Source organism: Artemia franciscana, chromosome 8 (assembly GCF_032884065.1).
Source record: "Artemia franciscana chromosome 8, ASM3288406v1, whole genome shotgun sequence".
NCBI classification, from domain to species: Eukaryota; Metazoa; Arthropoda; class Branchiopoda; order Anostraca; family Artemiidae; genus Artemia; species Artemia franciscana.
The window spans coordinates 27,332,436-27,349,727 of NC_088870.1; the positions used below are offsets into that span (position 1 = coordinate 27,332,436).

General features: G+C 38.6%; 1 protein-coding gene across 3 annotated transcripts in view; it reads right to left on the reverse strand.

Annotated features, from left to right (window-relative positions):
* Window positions 1-17,292, reverse strand: part of LOC136030231 (uncharacterized) — a 177,828-nt gene that overhangs the window by 156,889 nt on the left and 3,647 nt on the right. For 2 of the 3 annotated variants that reach the window (XM_065709048.1, XM_065709047.1), the window contains exon 2: window positions 7,817-7,958. In XM_065709048.1, coding sequence (XP_065565120.1) covers window positions 7,817-7,856 — 40 coding nt within the window. In that variant the 5' untranslated portion in view covers window positions 7,857-7,958. The remainder of the gene's footprint in view (window positions 1-7,816; window positions 7,959-17,292) is intronic. The other variant, XM_065709049.1, reaches the window with a different exon arrangement.

The window sequence follows — 17,292 nt, forward strand, 5'->3', positions numbered from 1 at the left end:
AAAACAAGAGCTCTAAAGCACAATATCCTTCTAAATATCAAATGTCATTAAGATCAGATCACCCTTTAGTAAGTTACAAATACCTCATTTTTTCTAATATTTCCGAATTACTAACCCCCTCCCCCCAACTCCACCAAGGAGGACGGATCCAGTCCGGTTATGTCAGTCACGTATCTTGGACATGTTTTTATTCTTCTCACCAAGTTTCATCCTAATCTCTCCGCTTTAAGTGTTTTCCAAAATTTCCGGTTCCCCCCCCCCCAATGACGCTGGATCCGGTTGGGAATTAAAATGAAAGATCTGAGTTAAGAGGTCCTTCTAAATATGAAATTTCATTAAGGTACGATCACTCCTTCGTAAGTTAAAAATACCTCATTTTTTCTAATTTTACAGAATTAACCCTCCCCCCAACTCCCCCAAAAGAGCGGATCCGTTCCAGTCATGTCAATCACGTATCTAGGACTTCTGCTTATTTTTTCCACCAAGTTTCATCCCGATCCCTCCACTCTAAGCGTTTTCCAAGATTTTAGGTCCCCCCCCCAACTCCCCCATATGTCACCAGATCCAGAGCGGATCCGTTCCGATTAGGTCAGTCATGTATCTTGGCCTTGTTTTTATTCTTCCCACCAAGTCTCATCCTGATCTCTCCGCTTTAATTGTTTTCCAAGATTTCCGGTCCCTCCCCCTTAATGACACTGAATCCAGTCAGGATTTAAAGCAAGAGATCAGAGTTACGAGGTCCTTCTAAATATAAAATTTCGTTAAGATCCGATCACTCCTTCGTAAGTTAAAAATACCTCATTTTTTCAAATTTTTTAGAATTAACCCCCCCCCCCAACTCCCATAAACAGAATATATCTTTTCCAGTTATGTAAATCACGTATCTAGGACTTCTGCTTATTTTTCCCACCAATTTTCATCCCGGTCCCTCCATTCTAAGCATTTTCCAAGATTTTAGGTTCTCCCCTCCAACTGCCATAAAAAACGCTATGCTGATTATTTAAGAAAATCATCACAATGCCTCATACCTACCCAGATGAACGCTCCAATATTATTTATATCTAAATAACCCCTACTTTTAAAATTTCTAAAATGCAATCTCTCCCCCCCCCCGGACCTCCCTACCAAATATTTCCACGCATAGTTCCCTCAATTCCTTACATTCCCCTCAGTCCATCTGATCTCTCCACAAATAGGGCAACTGTAAGGACCATCCCTCAATCTAGCCCTCCCTAAATATTTCCTTCGTTCTCCAAGAGGCGTAAAATTACCACTTACATACATTACTCATTTCAAATCTTTTGGATTTGATCCAGTAATATTCAGTGGGAAAAAAAGTATCATTATAGTCATGCCTAAGGTTCGATACTGTAAGGAGTATGTTCAAAATATATACTTTAAGAGCACTAAGAAAACTATTTACTAGAAAAATCGTTTTTTCATACACACTAAAAAGAGGAAAAATTAGAATTTGAAAAAAAAATTAAATAAAACATAACCCCACAGCTTGTATAATATTAACCATTCGGCTGAGGCTGCTATTAACCGTTGTGATTAACATCGCATAATCTTTTGTTTGCTATAAACGAACACAGTCTACATTGTGTCTCTCCGAACGTGACAACCGTCTTGAAGATGTGTTTCACTAAGAATGTATCAGTTTCTTCTAGCGAGTTTAAATAAAAAAAAAACAAGTTTTTTTTAATGTAAGTAAGGCAACATTAAAACTTAAAACGAACAGAAATTACACCGTATATGAAAGGGGCTTTTCCTCCTCAACGCCCCGCTCTTTACGCTAAAGTTTGACTCTTTCTCTTAACTCGATTTTTAAAACAATAAGAAACTTTAGCGTAAAGAGTGGGGCGTTGAGGAAGAAAAGTCCCTTCTATATACGGAGTAATTTCTGTTCGTTTTAAGTTTTAATGTTGTTCCTTACTTTCATTTTAAAAAACTTGTTTTTTATTTAATTTCTGGACGTTTTTGAATTTCGGTTACTATTGAGCCGTGTCACTCCTTACTACAGTTCGTTACCACGAACTGTTTCAAAAGTTTCAGCTTAAAACTATCTTAATTAACTTAAGTTAATCTTAATATAAGTTAATTTAGTTAAGTTAATTAATACAACTTAATTAAAAACTATCTTAGAAACAGGACGGCCGAGCAGCGCTTGACTAACTGGAGTATATTCCACAGAATAAAATGTTGTTATGTTGAATTTATTTATTTTTTCTAAGCTTGTTTTACATATTAGGATAATATGAAAAAAAACTTCGTTTTCTTAAAGAGTTAAAGAGGCTGCGTCCCAAAGTCGAACCTTAAAACGTACAGGAATTAGGAGAGGCAGTTGGGGGGCTGCCGCACCCCCCGCTCTTGGCTTCGGAAAGGCCCTCTTTTAATTAACAAAACAAAAAACCTGTACAAAAGAGTCTTTAAAAGCGGGGGGTTTGGGGGGCGGCAGCCCCCCTACTGCCTCTCCTAATTCCTGTACGTTTTAAGGTTCGACTTTGGGACGCAGCCTCTTTAACTCTTTAAGAAAACGAAGTTTTTTTCATATTATTTCTGTACGTTTTTCTACAATCCATGGTGGATGTAATTTAATAATTCCTGTACTCCTCGTACAGGAATTAGGACTGCCTCTCATAATTCCTGTACGTTTTAAGGTTCGACTTTGGGACGCAGCCTCTTTAACTCTTTAAGAAAACGAAGTTTTTTTCATATTTTGTGAGAAAAAACCGCCCGATAAGGGACTTGAACCCTTGACTTTACGATTAAAAGTCCCACGCTCTACCGACTGAGCTAACCGGGCATGTTTGAAGTCGAAATACCTGCATGTGTATAAATATAACTTTTAAATAACTTTTAAGAATTTCAAAAATTAACATGGGCCATTATGGGGAAATGGGTTTTTCTAAGCTAGAAAATCGGGGGGTTAAGATTTTCCGACGAAACTTTCCAGGAAAATTACTCGGAGAATTCCGCGTCGAATGAGTCTTCGTACAACCAGATCCGATGTCGGATGTGACCTGTAGGCGTGGCGAAAAAAAAAGAACATGAACATTAAGTGCCTATGCGTGGTTTCTGGAAAACAGGGAAGGAGTTATCGGATCGAGCAGAAATTTCGCGGATAAGCTCCTGGGTAACCTTAACATGTGAATTTCAGCCCGATCGGAGAACGTTAAAGGGGGGTGGGGTGGGGTTGGTGGGTCGAAACTTTCGGCCAGATTTTCCCCATGAAGGAAAAGTCGGAGGGGGATGACATTTGGCAGGTTTCTTAGTTGGAGCTTGGGCTACGAAATGCATCCCTCTCCATCCCTCTACGACCACTGGAACCGAAGATCGCTTAACATTGTCGTGGTTCGCCTCTTTAAAGAGGCACGAGTGTGCCTCCTTGATTTACATAAAAAAAAACCTTTCTTGGAAAACATTATTTAAATTAAGTCCTGATCATTTTCGAGTTCACGGTATTATTGTCTTAAGTCTGCTTTTTTTCAGCTTTTGAGCTAATAAAATTAGTCCCTGATCTAAAATTTGGGGAATATAAAGACGAGAATGGTTTATGATACACAAAATACATGCAAAATTATTGGTCTCCAATGGGACTTTAACAATCCTGATCCCTATCTTGTAGATGCCCTTCAACGAAGATGGACCTAAAACCACGATATGATTATACAAATCTCTTCATTTTTGTTCTGTCATTTCCTTAGAATAAATGCACGAATTTCTAATAAAAAAAAAAGTTTTATTTCGTTTTAAAAAGGAAAGTCTTTAGCAGTGTGTGTCGGACTAAGGACACCTCTTAACTACTAGGGTCTTTGCGACGGTCCTGTAGTGTGTTGCTACAGCCAGATTCGATCTCTGGGTCCCGTATTACCAAACTGAGGTCAAACCCACTGGGCAACCACAGGACAAAAAACAGCATCAACCAGTATAACCGAAATTTTTCAAAATGTTTTGCCTTCATTGGAGTTTTCTTGGTCCTTTTTAGGTGTAACAAATCTGTTAGTCTTGGATGATCAGAAAAAGACAAATAACTCCTCTTGGCGTGACTGACTGAAAATATCAGCCCAGTAACTTCTGACTGACACGGAAAGTAATTACAACCTTACAACTGAAAAGCAGGATAATTTGCCAATTTTTAGCGAGGATGACTGGACTAGGCATATCTTAAACCTACCACATGGTTAAGAAAGTTTGGTCACGGATGATCAACTAAGTGTCTTGCAATTGCAGAGCATCTGGCAGATGATTGATCGACATTATCCAAGGAGGTCTCTAAGATAATCGAATTCCAGGCAAGGTGGATATGAATGCGGCATTTGTCACGACAATCTCTACTGGAGGTACTGATTTCCTTTCATGGCCCTTAGGCCAAAAAGGGAAATGGGGCTTGGGGGCCAGCCACTCTGTGTTTTTTGCATAAACTTCCTACTCCTGCACACCTTCAGCATATTTCTCCAGGCACCCATTTGGAGGTGGGTCGATTCTGGCTAAGCTTGAAGTCATGCCCCTGACTCACAATCCAAATCAAAAAACCAGCGACACCAGGACTCGAACCAATGTCCTCACGGTACAAGTTCTAGTCCCCTTTTTAAGTGAACAAAAAGATTGGAGGGCAACTAGCCTCCCTCTCATGTTCCTTTTCTCCAAATCTTCTGATGAAGAATTTAAGATATCCAAAAGGGATATCAGCATAGTTGAAAATACTTAAAACTATGCCTTTGGAGATAAAATGACCCACACCATCCCCCTGCTCCTTGGGTTATGTCTTTAAGTTACAAAATCTTCCCATTGTTCATGTACAATATCTACTATTGGGAAGCATACAGATATTGTTCGGGGGGAGGGGGGTTGCTTGGGATAGGCTACCATGGGGGTAATTTCTTGTGTAGAGAAAAGTTTCAGGGGGTTAACTTTCCAGGGAAATTTTAAGCTAGGGGGATTTGACGGAATTCCAATACGAAATTCTTTTTATTTATCTTACTTTCTCTTTGCCAGGTCAGTTTTGAATGTGGAGATATGCCGGGGAAATTTTCAGCATGTTTGGATTCCCCGGAAATAATTTCCAACGGAAGGAATGATTTCAGGAGTGTTCGGAAAAATGATTAGAACTTGGTCTCTTTTAATTGAAAGTACGCTAAGGAGAATTTTCGGGCTGAGCCTTCTGCAAAAACTTTTTTTGGGGGGGGGGGATTTTCCATAACAACGAAATTGTCTGAAAGAAATTTTTCAGGGGGTGTATCTTATGTGAGAGGAAGTTTCCATGGAGGAGTTTCCTGTGGGGTGAGGCATATTTTCATGGAGGGTGAGCCAGATTTACCGGCGTTATTTAAAAACTATCAGAATCTAGATTAAAAAACAAGCAATTTTTTCAACTGTAAGTAAGGAGCAGCATTAAAACTTAAAATGAACAAAAATTATTCCGTTTCTGAAGGGGTTGCCCCCCTACTTCACTATTTACCCAATTTTTCAGGATCACTCCTGAAACACAAGGGTCGTTTAATAAGAGTAGGAAGCTCTTTAAAAGTGCTAAAAAAAAATTGCGTGTAGAGCAAGGTACTGAGGAGGGGGACAAGCCCCTCATATACGGAAGAATTCCTGTTTGTTCTAAGATTTTATGCTGCTCCTTACTTTCAGCTGAAACAACTAATTTTCATTAAATTTTTCACAAGAACGACAATTAATTAACTAGTTTATCCAATTCAAGACTAGCTTCATAGGAAAGAGTTAGTAGTCTCAGCCAATAGGTTTTGATTATACTCTTATAGTTGGGTGCTCGCACAGTGGTTTTGGAGTAGTTTAGAAGGGCAGTAGCCGTTTGTTTGATAAATAATTCAGGTAAGTGATTCCAGCACGCTTTTGGAGCGATATGGCTTTGAAAACCACCAGTCAGTGTTTGTCAACGACTTTTACGGCCCATGTCTCCATTCCACATGATGCAACCGGAATCACTAAAGCAGGAAAAGTCATATCTTCAGCTTCAGTGACTAAAGCATACAGAGGCAAGAGCCAGGCATTGTTTTATGTCTTTTGAGGAGCGATTTGTATGTCAGCACAGTCCTTCGGCAAATGAATTTATCAACGCACTCGATTTCCTTGCCCTGAACAGTGACTTGGGTATCATATACTTAAACTCAAAGAATACAAAAATCAAAAATACTATTTTATGCTTTCTAATAGAATCAAACAGTTCGTGGTAACAATCTGTAGTAAGGAGTATAAACAATCTGTAGTAAAAACAGAATATTCATACCAATAGTAACATCAAAAGAATCTCCTATCTACAAAAATGTAGAATTTCGCATTTTTTGCCAGAAAACAGATCACAGACGCGTTTTTATTTGTCTTTTTGTTTTGTTTTTTTCCAGGGGTGATCTTATCGACCCAGTGGTCCTAGAATATCGCGAGAGGGCTCGTTTTAACGCAAATTAAAAGTTCCAGTGTCCTTTTTAAGTGACAAAAAATTGGATGGCAGCTAGGCCCCCTCCCACGTTCATTTTTCCCAAAGTCACTGGATCAAAATTCTGATATAGCCCATTTTATTCAACATAGTCGAAAAACCTAGTAACTATGTCTCTGGGAATGACTTACTCCTCCACTGTCCCCGGAGGAGGGGCTGTAAGTTACAAACTTTTACAATTGCTTGGACATAGTAATAGTTATTGGGAAGAGTACAGACGTTTTCAGGAGGACTTTTTTATTGGGGAAGAAGGGGTTGAGGGGAGGGGGTTACGTGGGGGGATGTTTCCATAGAGGAATTTGTCATGGGGGAAGAGAATTTCCACGAAGGGGACCCATGATTTTCTAGGAATATTAAAGAAAACAATGAAAAATAAATATGAAAAAGTTTTTTTCAACTGAAAATAATGAGCAACATTAAAACTGAAAACGAACAGTAATTATTATGCATATGAGGGGTTCACCTCCTCCTAATACCTCCCGGCCTTTGTGTTCAGGGGTTATTCTTAAGGAACTGGGACAAAATGTAAGCTTCAGTATAAAGAGCGAGGTATTGACGTGGGGGCAAGCCCCGTCATTTACGTAATAAAAACATACGAATATAGAAGTTCGTTGTGTAAGTTAGTTCGTAAGTTATGTATATTTGTTACAAATAAAAACGCTCGTAAAAAAATAGTCCTAGTTGCCTTTTTAAGTAATCAAAAATTTGGAGGGCAAATAGGCCTCCTCCCCCGCTCCTTTTTTCTCAAAATCATCCGATCAAAAAAAAGCTATGAGAAAGCCATTTACCAAAAAATAATTAATATGCAAATTTTGTTTCAATTATTCATGTTCGGAGAGCCAAAATCAAAACATGCATTAATTCAAAAACGTTCAGAAATTAAATTAAAAAAAAACAAGTTTTTTTGACTAAAAGTAAGGAGTGGCATTAAAACTTAAAACGAACAGAAATTTCTCTTTATATGAAAGAGGTTGATCCATCCTCAACGCACTGTTTTAAAAAGTAGAGTAGTAATTACTCCGTATATTTCATATACGGAGTAATTTCTGTTCGTTTTAAGTTTTAATGTCGCTCCTTACTTTCAGTTAAAAAACTTGTTGCTTTTTTTAATTAATATAGGTATATTCAGATATGTACTAGTATCTGGACACATAAGCTTCAGAGAGCAAATTTTGAAATTTATCAGCATTTGTTCCCACTGTTTTCCATAACATTTTTAATAACAACCAATTGCCTGTTTTCAAATCTGGTTTGTTTGCTGTTTTTGTTTTTTAGCGTGAGACCTGCTTTGAATTTGGACAAACAAACGACTTCACAAATATTAGAAATATACATTGCAAAACAAAAAAGAAATACCTCTTATTGCAAACTTGTTTCGGCAAAAATCACAGTTCATGTCTGTTGTGGTGCCAAATAGCTAGTCTTTTCTGTCCTCCTGGCCAATACACTGAATTCAAGCAAATTTTTGCTCTATTCTTTTCCCAGGTTAGCAAAACTCCTAGAATGAACCAAGAACGATTAAATTTACTAAAGTGCTAATGCATATTAATTATCTGACAGCATGATAAAAAAGCAACTGTAGTAACAAAAATATACTAGAAGTTGATTATTCAAATATTTAAGAGCCAGGCAAACTTTGGGTGGTCTGAGTTTTGTCAATTCGAGCAATTTATTATTCAAAAAACGAGTAGTGTTAATTAGTTTAAAAAAAACATCTGATGAGTTAATACAAAATATAATAAACACGTGCACAGAAGAGAAACATGCACATACTTCATGTCATAACACACATATTTACATTTTAAATGTAAAAAGATCAGAAGAATCTTCAAATGGGTGGGAGGAGTCAGTTACTCAAAGAGCAGTAAAAAAGTAAAGAAGATGGCACTAGACTTCATAGTCCAAACCAGCAGAGCTGAACTTCACTTCATGACGCTTCAGAAAGGAAATGCAACAATACAGGAGCCGTTTTTCTCTTTCCTCATTTCCAGACTTGTTCTAGTATCAAAGAGAAAAGTTTCAACCCACAAAAGAGTTAAATATGATATTGCTTCAATAATAGTGCAATAAATAAGTTGTGTTTTTTCTTTTACACTATTAAATAAAAAATAAGTTTTTTTCAAACGAGAGGAACAACATTAAAACTCAAACGAACATAAATTATTCTGTATATTAAAGGTTTCCCCCTCCTCAATACATTGCTCTTGACGCTTAAGTTTTTTATTACTTTTAAAAAAGCTTTCTATTCTAATTAAACGGCCCTTGTGTTTCAGGAGTTGTTATTAAAAAAATAGGGGCAAAAGTCAAATTTTATCATAAAGAGCAAGGTGTTGAGGAGCCACCCCATCATATACATAAGAATTCCTGTTCATTTTGAGTTTTAATGTTGCTCCTTATTTGCAGTTGAAAAAACTTGAATTTTTTTCTGATCGTTTTTCAAATAATGCTGGTAAATCTTGCTCACCCTCCATGAAGAATTCCCTCCCCTCTCGGAGAACAACTTCATGGATAGTTCCTCCACGTCAAATATACCCCCCTCCCGTAAAATTCCTTCCAGAGAATAGCATCCTCGCTGAAAATCCCCCGTACAATTTCTTGCTGAAGATTCAGCCTAAAACCTTGTCCTTGGCATATTTTCATTCGAAAAAGATCAAGTTCTAATCGTTTCTCTGATGACTCCGGAAATCCCCCCTTACATGGAAATTATTCCCCACAAATCCAAACGCACTGATCATTTCCACTGGAAAATTTCCCCAAAACATCTGCATATGCAAAACTGAGTAAGCAAAGAGAAAGTAAGACCAATAAACAGGAATTCTGTCAAATACCCCTCCCGTAAAATTTCCTCTGAAAAGTTCACCCCCAGAAATATCCCTCCACTCTAAACATTTTCCCCAAGGAACACCCCCCCAAGCATAGATTCTCCTCTCCTGCCTCCGAAAAATGTCTGAATACTCCCCAATAACAAATACTTTGCATAAACAATGGCCAAATTTCATGACTTTAAGAACTACCCCCAGGGTCTCCAGGGGGGGGGCATGTCATCTCCAAAGGCATAGTTTTGGTACTTTTTAACTATGCTGAACAAAAAACTATCTCAAAATTTTGATCTGACGATTTGAAGGGGGAATATAAGTGAGAGGGGGACTAGTTGTCCTCCAAAATTTGTGATCACTTAAAAAGGGCATCAAATATGCCTCCAGGAATGGCATAGCTCCCCACGGCCCCTGGGGCAAGGGTTGTAAGTTATGCATGATGCTAATCGTTTATATATAAGGTTGATTGTTATGAAAAGAAATATTGATCCTAAGTCTCCAAAACAAATCAGAGTATTAAGATAAAAGTTTCAAAAATATTGGGAAGGGGGATGTTGAACAAAATTATAACATACTATATGTAGGATGGCTGTCAAAAGGGAGTTTCAGCAATATCTAAGGAATAGAGGAAGAAATTTAGTTGAAATTTTCAGGGTATGTTGAGGGGAATGTTGAAGTCTATGGAGGGCAACCAGCCCCTCTAACCCTAGTAGATGCACCCCTCCCCTCACCCTCAACATTGATAAAAGAAAATTGAAAAACTATTTTGTTCAAATTAGTCAAAAACCCTAACAATTACGTCTACAGGGAAGCCATGCCCCCAACAGCCCCTAGGACGGGTAATACAAATTTTTAAATCTGTCGATTCTTACATGCTGGATTATCATGGGGGAAAGGAGAGAATATTTGATCCTAAGTATGTACAAAAACGCTAAGGGTATTCCAGTAAAATTTTGGAGAATGTTGAGCTAAATCAAAAGACACTGTGCACCCAGGTCATCAACAACGGTCATCATCAAATTAAAAAAAAAATGAAAATATAGAAAAAAATGTGTAATATTTAAAATATGACAGGCGGAAAAACAGGAAAAACAAACAACTTTATAATAATAAAAGTCTGAATATTTTTGTTCTTTAATATTTCCAAATATTTTAATCATGACATTGTAAATGTGCCCACCCATATTAGGGAAGGGGACAGGGGCTGGGATGCAATTGTAAAAGCAGTAATTATTGTACTTGGAAAGAGTATTAAATCACATACATATTTTTTCTACTTGGTCTAAGTGCTGGGAAAGTCTGCATGAAGACATCTTCTGGGAAAGAAGTATTTAATAACAAAAGAGTGGTAGGGTCTACCATTTTATTCCCCATTAAACATTCTGTCCATATATTGCAGCACTGTAGAACATCCCCCCTTTTGAAGAAGACAGTATAATAAAAGAAGCAAAGCACCATTTGATTACCTAATCAAAACTCTTTCCAAATATAATGGCTGCTACAGTGGCAACATGCCCTACTCTTCCACCCTCTAGTAGTGCCATATATTAACCAAGGCTGTATACAAGTGGCTCTAAAACTGTGAGTTGTAGCTCCCTGAGGAGCCAATGCATCATCATATGGGCAATACAAAATATTCAATTTAGTTATACAGTGACCTCTGCTAGGAGGGGATGTGAAATGGAATGATCATTACGTTTATTCAAGAAGTTTTGTTTGTTTATTTTTATGTTCCAAGTGCTTGGGTCAAATATATGTACCTACTAACTGATGTATCACTAGCCAAAAAAAGAGTTTATTCCATGGTGTCAGATGCAGAAGTTCAGAAATCAGCATGGATAGCACACCCGCCCCATCATATAGGTGAAGTCCCAACCTCAAATCAGAATGGAGGAAATTCAGACGGCACTGTGAGCTTGTGTTCTCTGGTCTTATAAATGGAACATCAGATGCAGTTAAATGCGCATATCTACTAATCTGGACTGGAGAAAAAGGACAGGATAAGTTCCCCACATGGAACTTAACTGACATGGAACAACATATGCCAAAGTATATTTGAATAAATTTGAGAACAACATCCAGCCAAGTACAAACCCTATTTTTGCCAGACATATCTTTCACCAACAAAACCAAGGTGAAGGAGAGACCATTGAGTTGCACATCACCCAGTTGAAAGTACTTGCAAACGTCTGTGAATTTGACAATCTGGAACACCAGCTAGTTCCAAATCAACAGGCCTTTGGAGAAAAAAAAATGCAAGAATCCACGAACGGCTCCTCAGTAAGACTTACTTTGGGTAGAGCAATTGAGTGTAGCAGTGCAACAGAAACAGTTCAAGAGACCCAAGCACTGATGGTAAACAAACATGTGCAGACGACAATCAAACAAGAAGTGGAAGTGGTTCAAAGACAGAGAAACTTCCCTAGCTGGTATTTCTATGGTGGTTTGTACTCTAGAAATCACAAATGCCCAGCTAAAGGGAAGCAGTGCAGCAAGCGCAGGAAGATCCAAGGCCAACATTTTGCCATTAAAAGACTTTAATAAATTGGTAATAAAGCCAGCAATGTGGCCAACTGCTGATGTGCTCACTAGCAACACTGGAGAACAGTTGAAGGTACTGGGGACAGTCAAAAGTTCAATACAAGAACAAAAACCCTCTGACTCATACCTTCCATGTGGTATGTAATCAAATTTGTCCAGTGTCAACAATCCATCCCTTATCAGACCAGGAGTCTCAAGTCTTTTAGACGAATTCTGTGAGGTATTTGAGAGCATAGGAATATTGCCAAGAACCTCTAAGATTCATCTCAAAGAGCATGCAAAGCCTGCAGTACAGCCACCAAAGCGAATTTGGTTTGCTTTGCAAGCAAAGTTCAAAGAGGAGCTAGACGGGCTGGAGTCACTGAGGTCATAGAAAAAGTGACCAAGCCAACACAATGGGTGAATTCAGTGGTCCTGGTTAGAAAGGCAGATGGGTCACTAGGGATCTGTTAAGACCCTGTTGACTTAGACAGAGCAATTGAGAGGCCATATTACCCTATACCCTTATTTGACAGAGAAGCAGCAAAGTACAAAGGTGCCAAGAAATTCTTCAAGATAAATGCCTGAAATGGGTACTGGTTGATAGTGTTGGATGAACCCTCATCAGAGTTGATAACATTCAACACCATCCATGGCTGGTAAAAATGAAAGAGATACCCCTTTGGACTGATTTCAGCACAAAACAAATACCAGTGCAGGATGGATGAGGTCTTTGCAGAACTAGATGTCAGGCTGATCATAGATGACATAGCAGGCAATGGCCATAAAACAATACCAAACATGATGCAAAACTAGGGGCAGTACTTCAAGCTGCAAGAGACAATGGAGTACGATTTAATGGGGAAAAATGGGTCTTTGATGCTACCTCCATAACCTACTTTGGACACAGATTAACAACAAGTGACATCACTCTTGATCAAGAGAAAACAAAAGCATTAGAAAAAATGCCTACTTCATAAAACCAAGGAGAATTTCAGACATTACTGGGAATGTATAACTACCTATCTAGATACATCCCCAACCTGGCTACGTTGAATCAGCTATGCAATAAGAAAGACCAGGGCACCGGACTCAAATCATTCTGGAATTACTGCCAAGAATTAGCTGAACTCAACAGACTTGATGTAAAAGGGGAACAAATATTGATCCCAAGATGGATGAGGGCAGGCATATTAGACCAATTACATGCTTCTCATCTAGGAACAGGAAAGACCAAAGAGAGGGCCAGAACATCTGTATTCTGGCCAGACACTACACAAGATATAAAAAAAGATTGATCAGCCAATGTGAGGTATGCACAAAGTTTGCCCCCAGCCAACAGAAGGAAACAATGATATTGAGCAAAATACGGGACTATCCCTTTCAGTATGTAGGTGCTGACCTGTTCCAGCTGAATGGACAAGATAACAAGGTTACCATTGACTACATGAGTCAATTTTTTGAATTAGATCGCCTGACCAGCACCACATCATATTAAGTTATTAACAAGCTGAAATCTCATTTTGTCTGACATGGGATACCCAAGCAACTCACAACCAACAACAGACCCCAGTTTAGTGCAAAGGAATTTGAGCAGTTCATGGTTGACTGGGGAATCACCCACTCAACCTTGAGCTCAAGCAGTAAAAAAGACTACTAATGACAGCAAATAAGGGCAAGAGCAATCCATACCTGACACTACTTGAGTATTAAGATACACCTATCAATGGAAGTTCCCCACTCAGACAATGATGATACGCCAGCTTAGATCATTTCTGCCTAGTATCACACAAGATTTGCAGCCCGGAATTTTCCATTTAGAAGAGTTTAAACAACAGAAAAAGATGGCACAAGAGGCCCAAAGCAAATACTATGACTAGCATGCAAGAAACATGGAACTGCTGAAAATTGGTCAGAAAGTGTGGGTCCAGTTGATAGACCAAGAACCCTGGAAGAAAGCAGTGATTTGCAAGACTGATGACAACCCTTGCTCATACTATGTTTGTCTTAAAATAAGGAGGGATGTTCTGCTACAACAGGGTACTCATTAAACCAAGACAGGTTCCAACAGCAACTTACCCAAATGACAGTGCAAACTGTCAAACTCTAAGCTCCCAACTTACCAAGAATCACAGCAGATCAAGAAACATTCCACTTTCAGAGAATGCATGCAATCACCAAGCTGATTCCTGTGAAAGTGCTTATCCCCCATACGACAGAGCCTATGCTACCAATGCAAGGCGCTTCAGAGACAGAAGTGGAACCCTCAGGTACAACTCATGCAGAAGAAAGCCACTATAGGAGAGGCAGGACTGTCACCCATGCTGGCCATCAGATGAAAACCCCAGTGAGGCAAAATTTGAGCATCTACAAAAGCCAGCATTAGATCTGATGAAGAAAAGAAAAAAGATGAGATAGAATCATTTTTATACTTATTCAAGAAGTTTTGTTAATGTTCCAGGTGCTTGGGTTTAATATATGTACCTATCAACTGGTGTATCACTAGTCAAACAAAGAGTTTATTGCAGAATGTAATCCAAATCATCAGAGGAGCAGATCAAATAGCCATTGCATACCATTTAGGACACCTCAGCTCACTGCCATTACTGAAACTGGCAGATACAGGACTCATCCTACCACTAGCAAGTACAATTTAAACCTTAGTAAGGGTGGGGAAGGACTAGGGCACAATATCACAATACCAACTATCATATTAAGAAAAAGCTTTGATCAGAGATTCAAACAGTAACTGGTATATGCATGATCCATCCCATTGCTGTGCAAGAGCAATGTAAGGCAATGATTTGGCAAATTTGCTGCAATTTCCAACTCTTCAAACTAATACACCAACAATTATGTCTGCTGACAAAATTTCATTATTTTCTTTCCAAATACATAGCTCTCTCCAATTCTTTTTTTTTTTGCACTTGAAACTACCTGCTGGGTCCAATGTTTGCAAATGCCTACCATTCTAAGAAGCCTCTCACACACCAATCCATATTGTCTGGAACAACCAGTACACAAGTGCAGCTTTGTTATCCATGCTTTAGTGCTGCATCACAGTTGCAAGTTAGACTTTTATTCATTCATTGTCACCTTTGGTTATAAACAGCTAATTATAGGTGCGAAATTAAAACAGAATGATTGTACTTTTATTGTAATAAATATTTTTAAAAAAAATTTCTGAAAGTAAGGAACAACATTAAAACTTAAAAAAATAACAAAAATTATTCTGTATATGAGGGAGGTTGCCCCTTCCTCAATAGCTTGCTCTTCATGCTAAAGTTTTTTAGATCTTCTAAAAAGACTTCTTATTCTAATTAAGGAGTTGTTCTGAAAGTATTAAGACAAAAAGTCAAGCTTTAGTGTAAAGAGCAAGGTATTGAGAAGGGGGCAATCCTCCTCATATATGGAATATTTTATGTTTTTATGGCACTTGGTATTAACCAAGTGACATATAGGAATTGCAAATTCTGTTGGTCTGTCTGTCAGTCCTGGTTTTGCTACTTTAGGCACTTCCAGGTAAGCTAGAACAATGAAATTTGGCAGGCGTATCAGGGACCAGACCAGATTAAATTAGAAATAGTCTTTTTCCCGATTTGACCATCTGGGAGGAGTGGGTGGCCTGTTAATATGTAAAAAATAGTAAAAAAGAAGTATTTATAACTTACAAATAGTTGATCAGATCTTAATGAAATTTGATGTTTGGAAGGATATCTCAAATATGGTTGGAAGGTGTCTCAGAGCTGTTATTTTAAATCCCGATTGGATCTGGTGACATTGGGTGGGGGGAGGGGGAAACCTAAAATCTTGGAAAACACTTAGAGTGGAGGGATCAGGATGAAACTTGGTGGGATGAATAAATAAAAGTCCTAGATACACGATTGACATAACTGGGATGGATGTGCTCTCTTTGTGGTAGTTGAATGGGGGGGGGGGGTAATTCTAAAAAATTAGAAAAAAGAGGTATTTTTAGCTTACAAATAGGTGATCAGATCTCAATGAAATTTGATATTTAGAAGGATATTGTGTCTCAAAGCTCTTATTTTGAATCCCGACCAGATCTGGTGACATTGGGGGGAGTTTGGGGTAGGGAAACCTAAAATCATGGAAAACGCTTAGATTGGAGTGATCAGGATGAGACTTAGTGGGAAAAATAAGCAGAAGTCTTAGATACATGATTTACATAATTGGTATTAATCTATTGGGGGGGGGGCTTGTCTTGAATTGTTAGATAAGGGGGGCAGCTGTCTTTCAATCTTCCAATTCACATTACTTTGCACTTCATGATGTTGAGTTTGAGGCTAAGATTTGAAAGGTTTACACTGAGAATGTTGATGTCTCTTTGCAGGGCATCTACATTGTCTTGACTGTTTTACATGTGGTAGATCTTTGTGTTGTCTGCATAGATTTTGTGGGGGCTGCTTAGCCCTCTGGGGGCAGAGTTTTTATGGAGTAGGAACAGTGTGGGCATGAGGGTGCTGCCCTGGATGACACTGCTTTCTTTGCGACTTTGCTTAGACAAACTTTCATTAATTCTTGTTTGGTGGGACTGGCTTTTGAGGAAATCCTCTATTCACGTGGTAATGAAGGGTGACATTTTGAAGACTTTGAGCTGGTTTAGTAATTCAGAGTGAGGGACTGAGTCAAACGCCTTTTCCACATCAAAGAATACTGCAAGAACATACTTTCTGCTCTCAAAGGCTTCTGTCCAGTCATTCAAGGCTTCAAGAAGTGCAGTAACAGTGCCCTTTCTTGGTAGAAAGCCAAATTGGTTTGGGTTGATCAGCTTATTTTCCAGTACATGTTCAATAATCCCATCTCCAAGGATTCCCTCCATGAGTTTACAGACCAGACTTGTCAAGCTGATAGGTCTGTAATTCTCAGGTTTGGTTTTTGAACCTTTTTTGAAGATTGGGGTTACTGTAGCTGTCTTCCAGTAAGTGGGTAGTTCCCCCCCCCCCTAGCAAGAACTGAAATACATGCAAGAGGGGCTCTTTAAGTCCTTTTCCTTTGGTCAGCCATTTGGCATGAATGCCATCTGGTCCAGGAGCCTGGTTTAAGCACCAGTGTATTGAGAAGAAGCTTTTTTCCTAGAAGCTGGTGATTGTTTTATAACTTTGCAAATGGGTTTCTACTAATGCAAACTCATAAACTACCAATGGGTTGTGATGTTTTGTAGTTGCCAGATCTAGTAGTGATGTAATCAGTATCTGAAACTGAATTAGAGTCCAAAGCACAAAAGAAAACCAAACTCCCTGAGCTCTCTTTAATTTCATATACAGTAATATCTCTACCTACACTATCGCATATATTGGCAGGGATTCAGTTATTCATGGGGTACCAGGTAGGTATATGTCACCCACTCCTCCATATCTCTGTTCTCCTCTAGCAGCTTGCCTCTTTATCGTCTCCCCAAGCTCTTTTATTTTCTTTTTATCTGTGCTTGAAGCATCAGTATAAAAGAAAACATCTCTGTTTTGCCTACAGTACTGC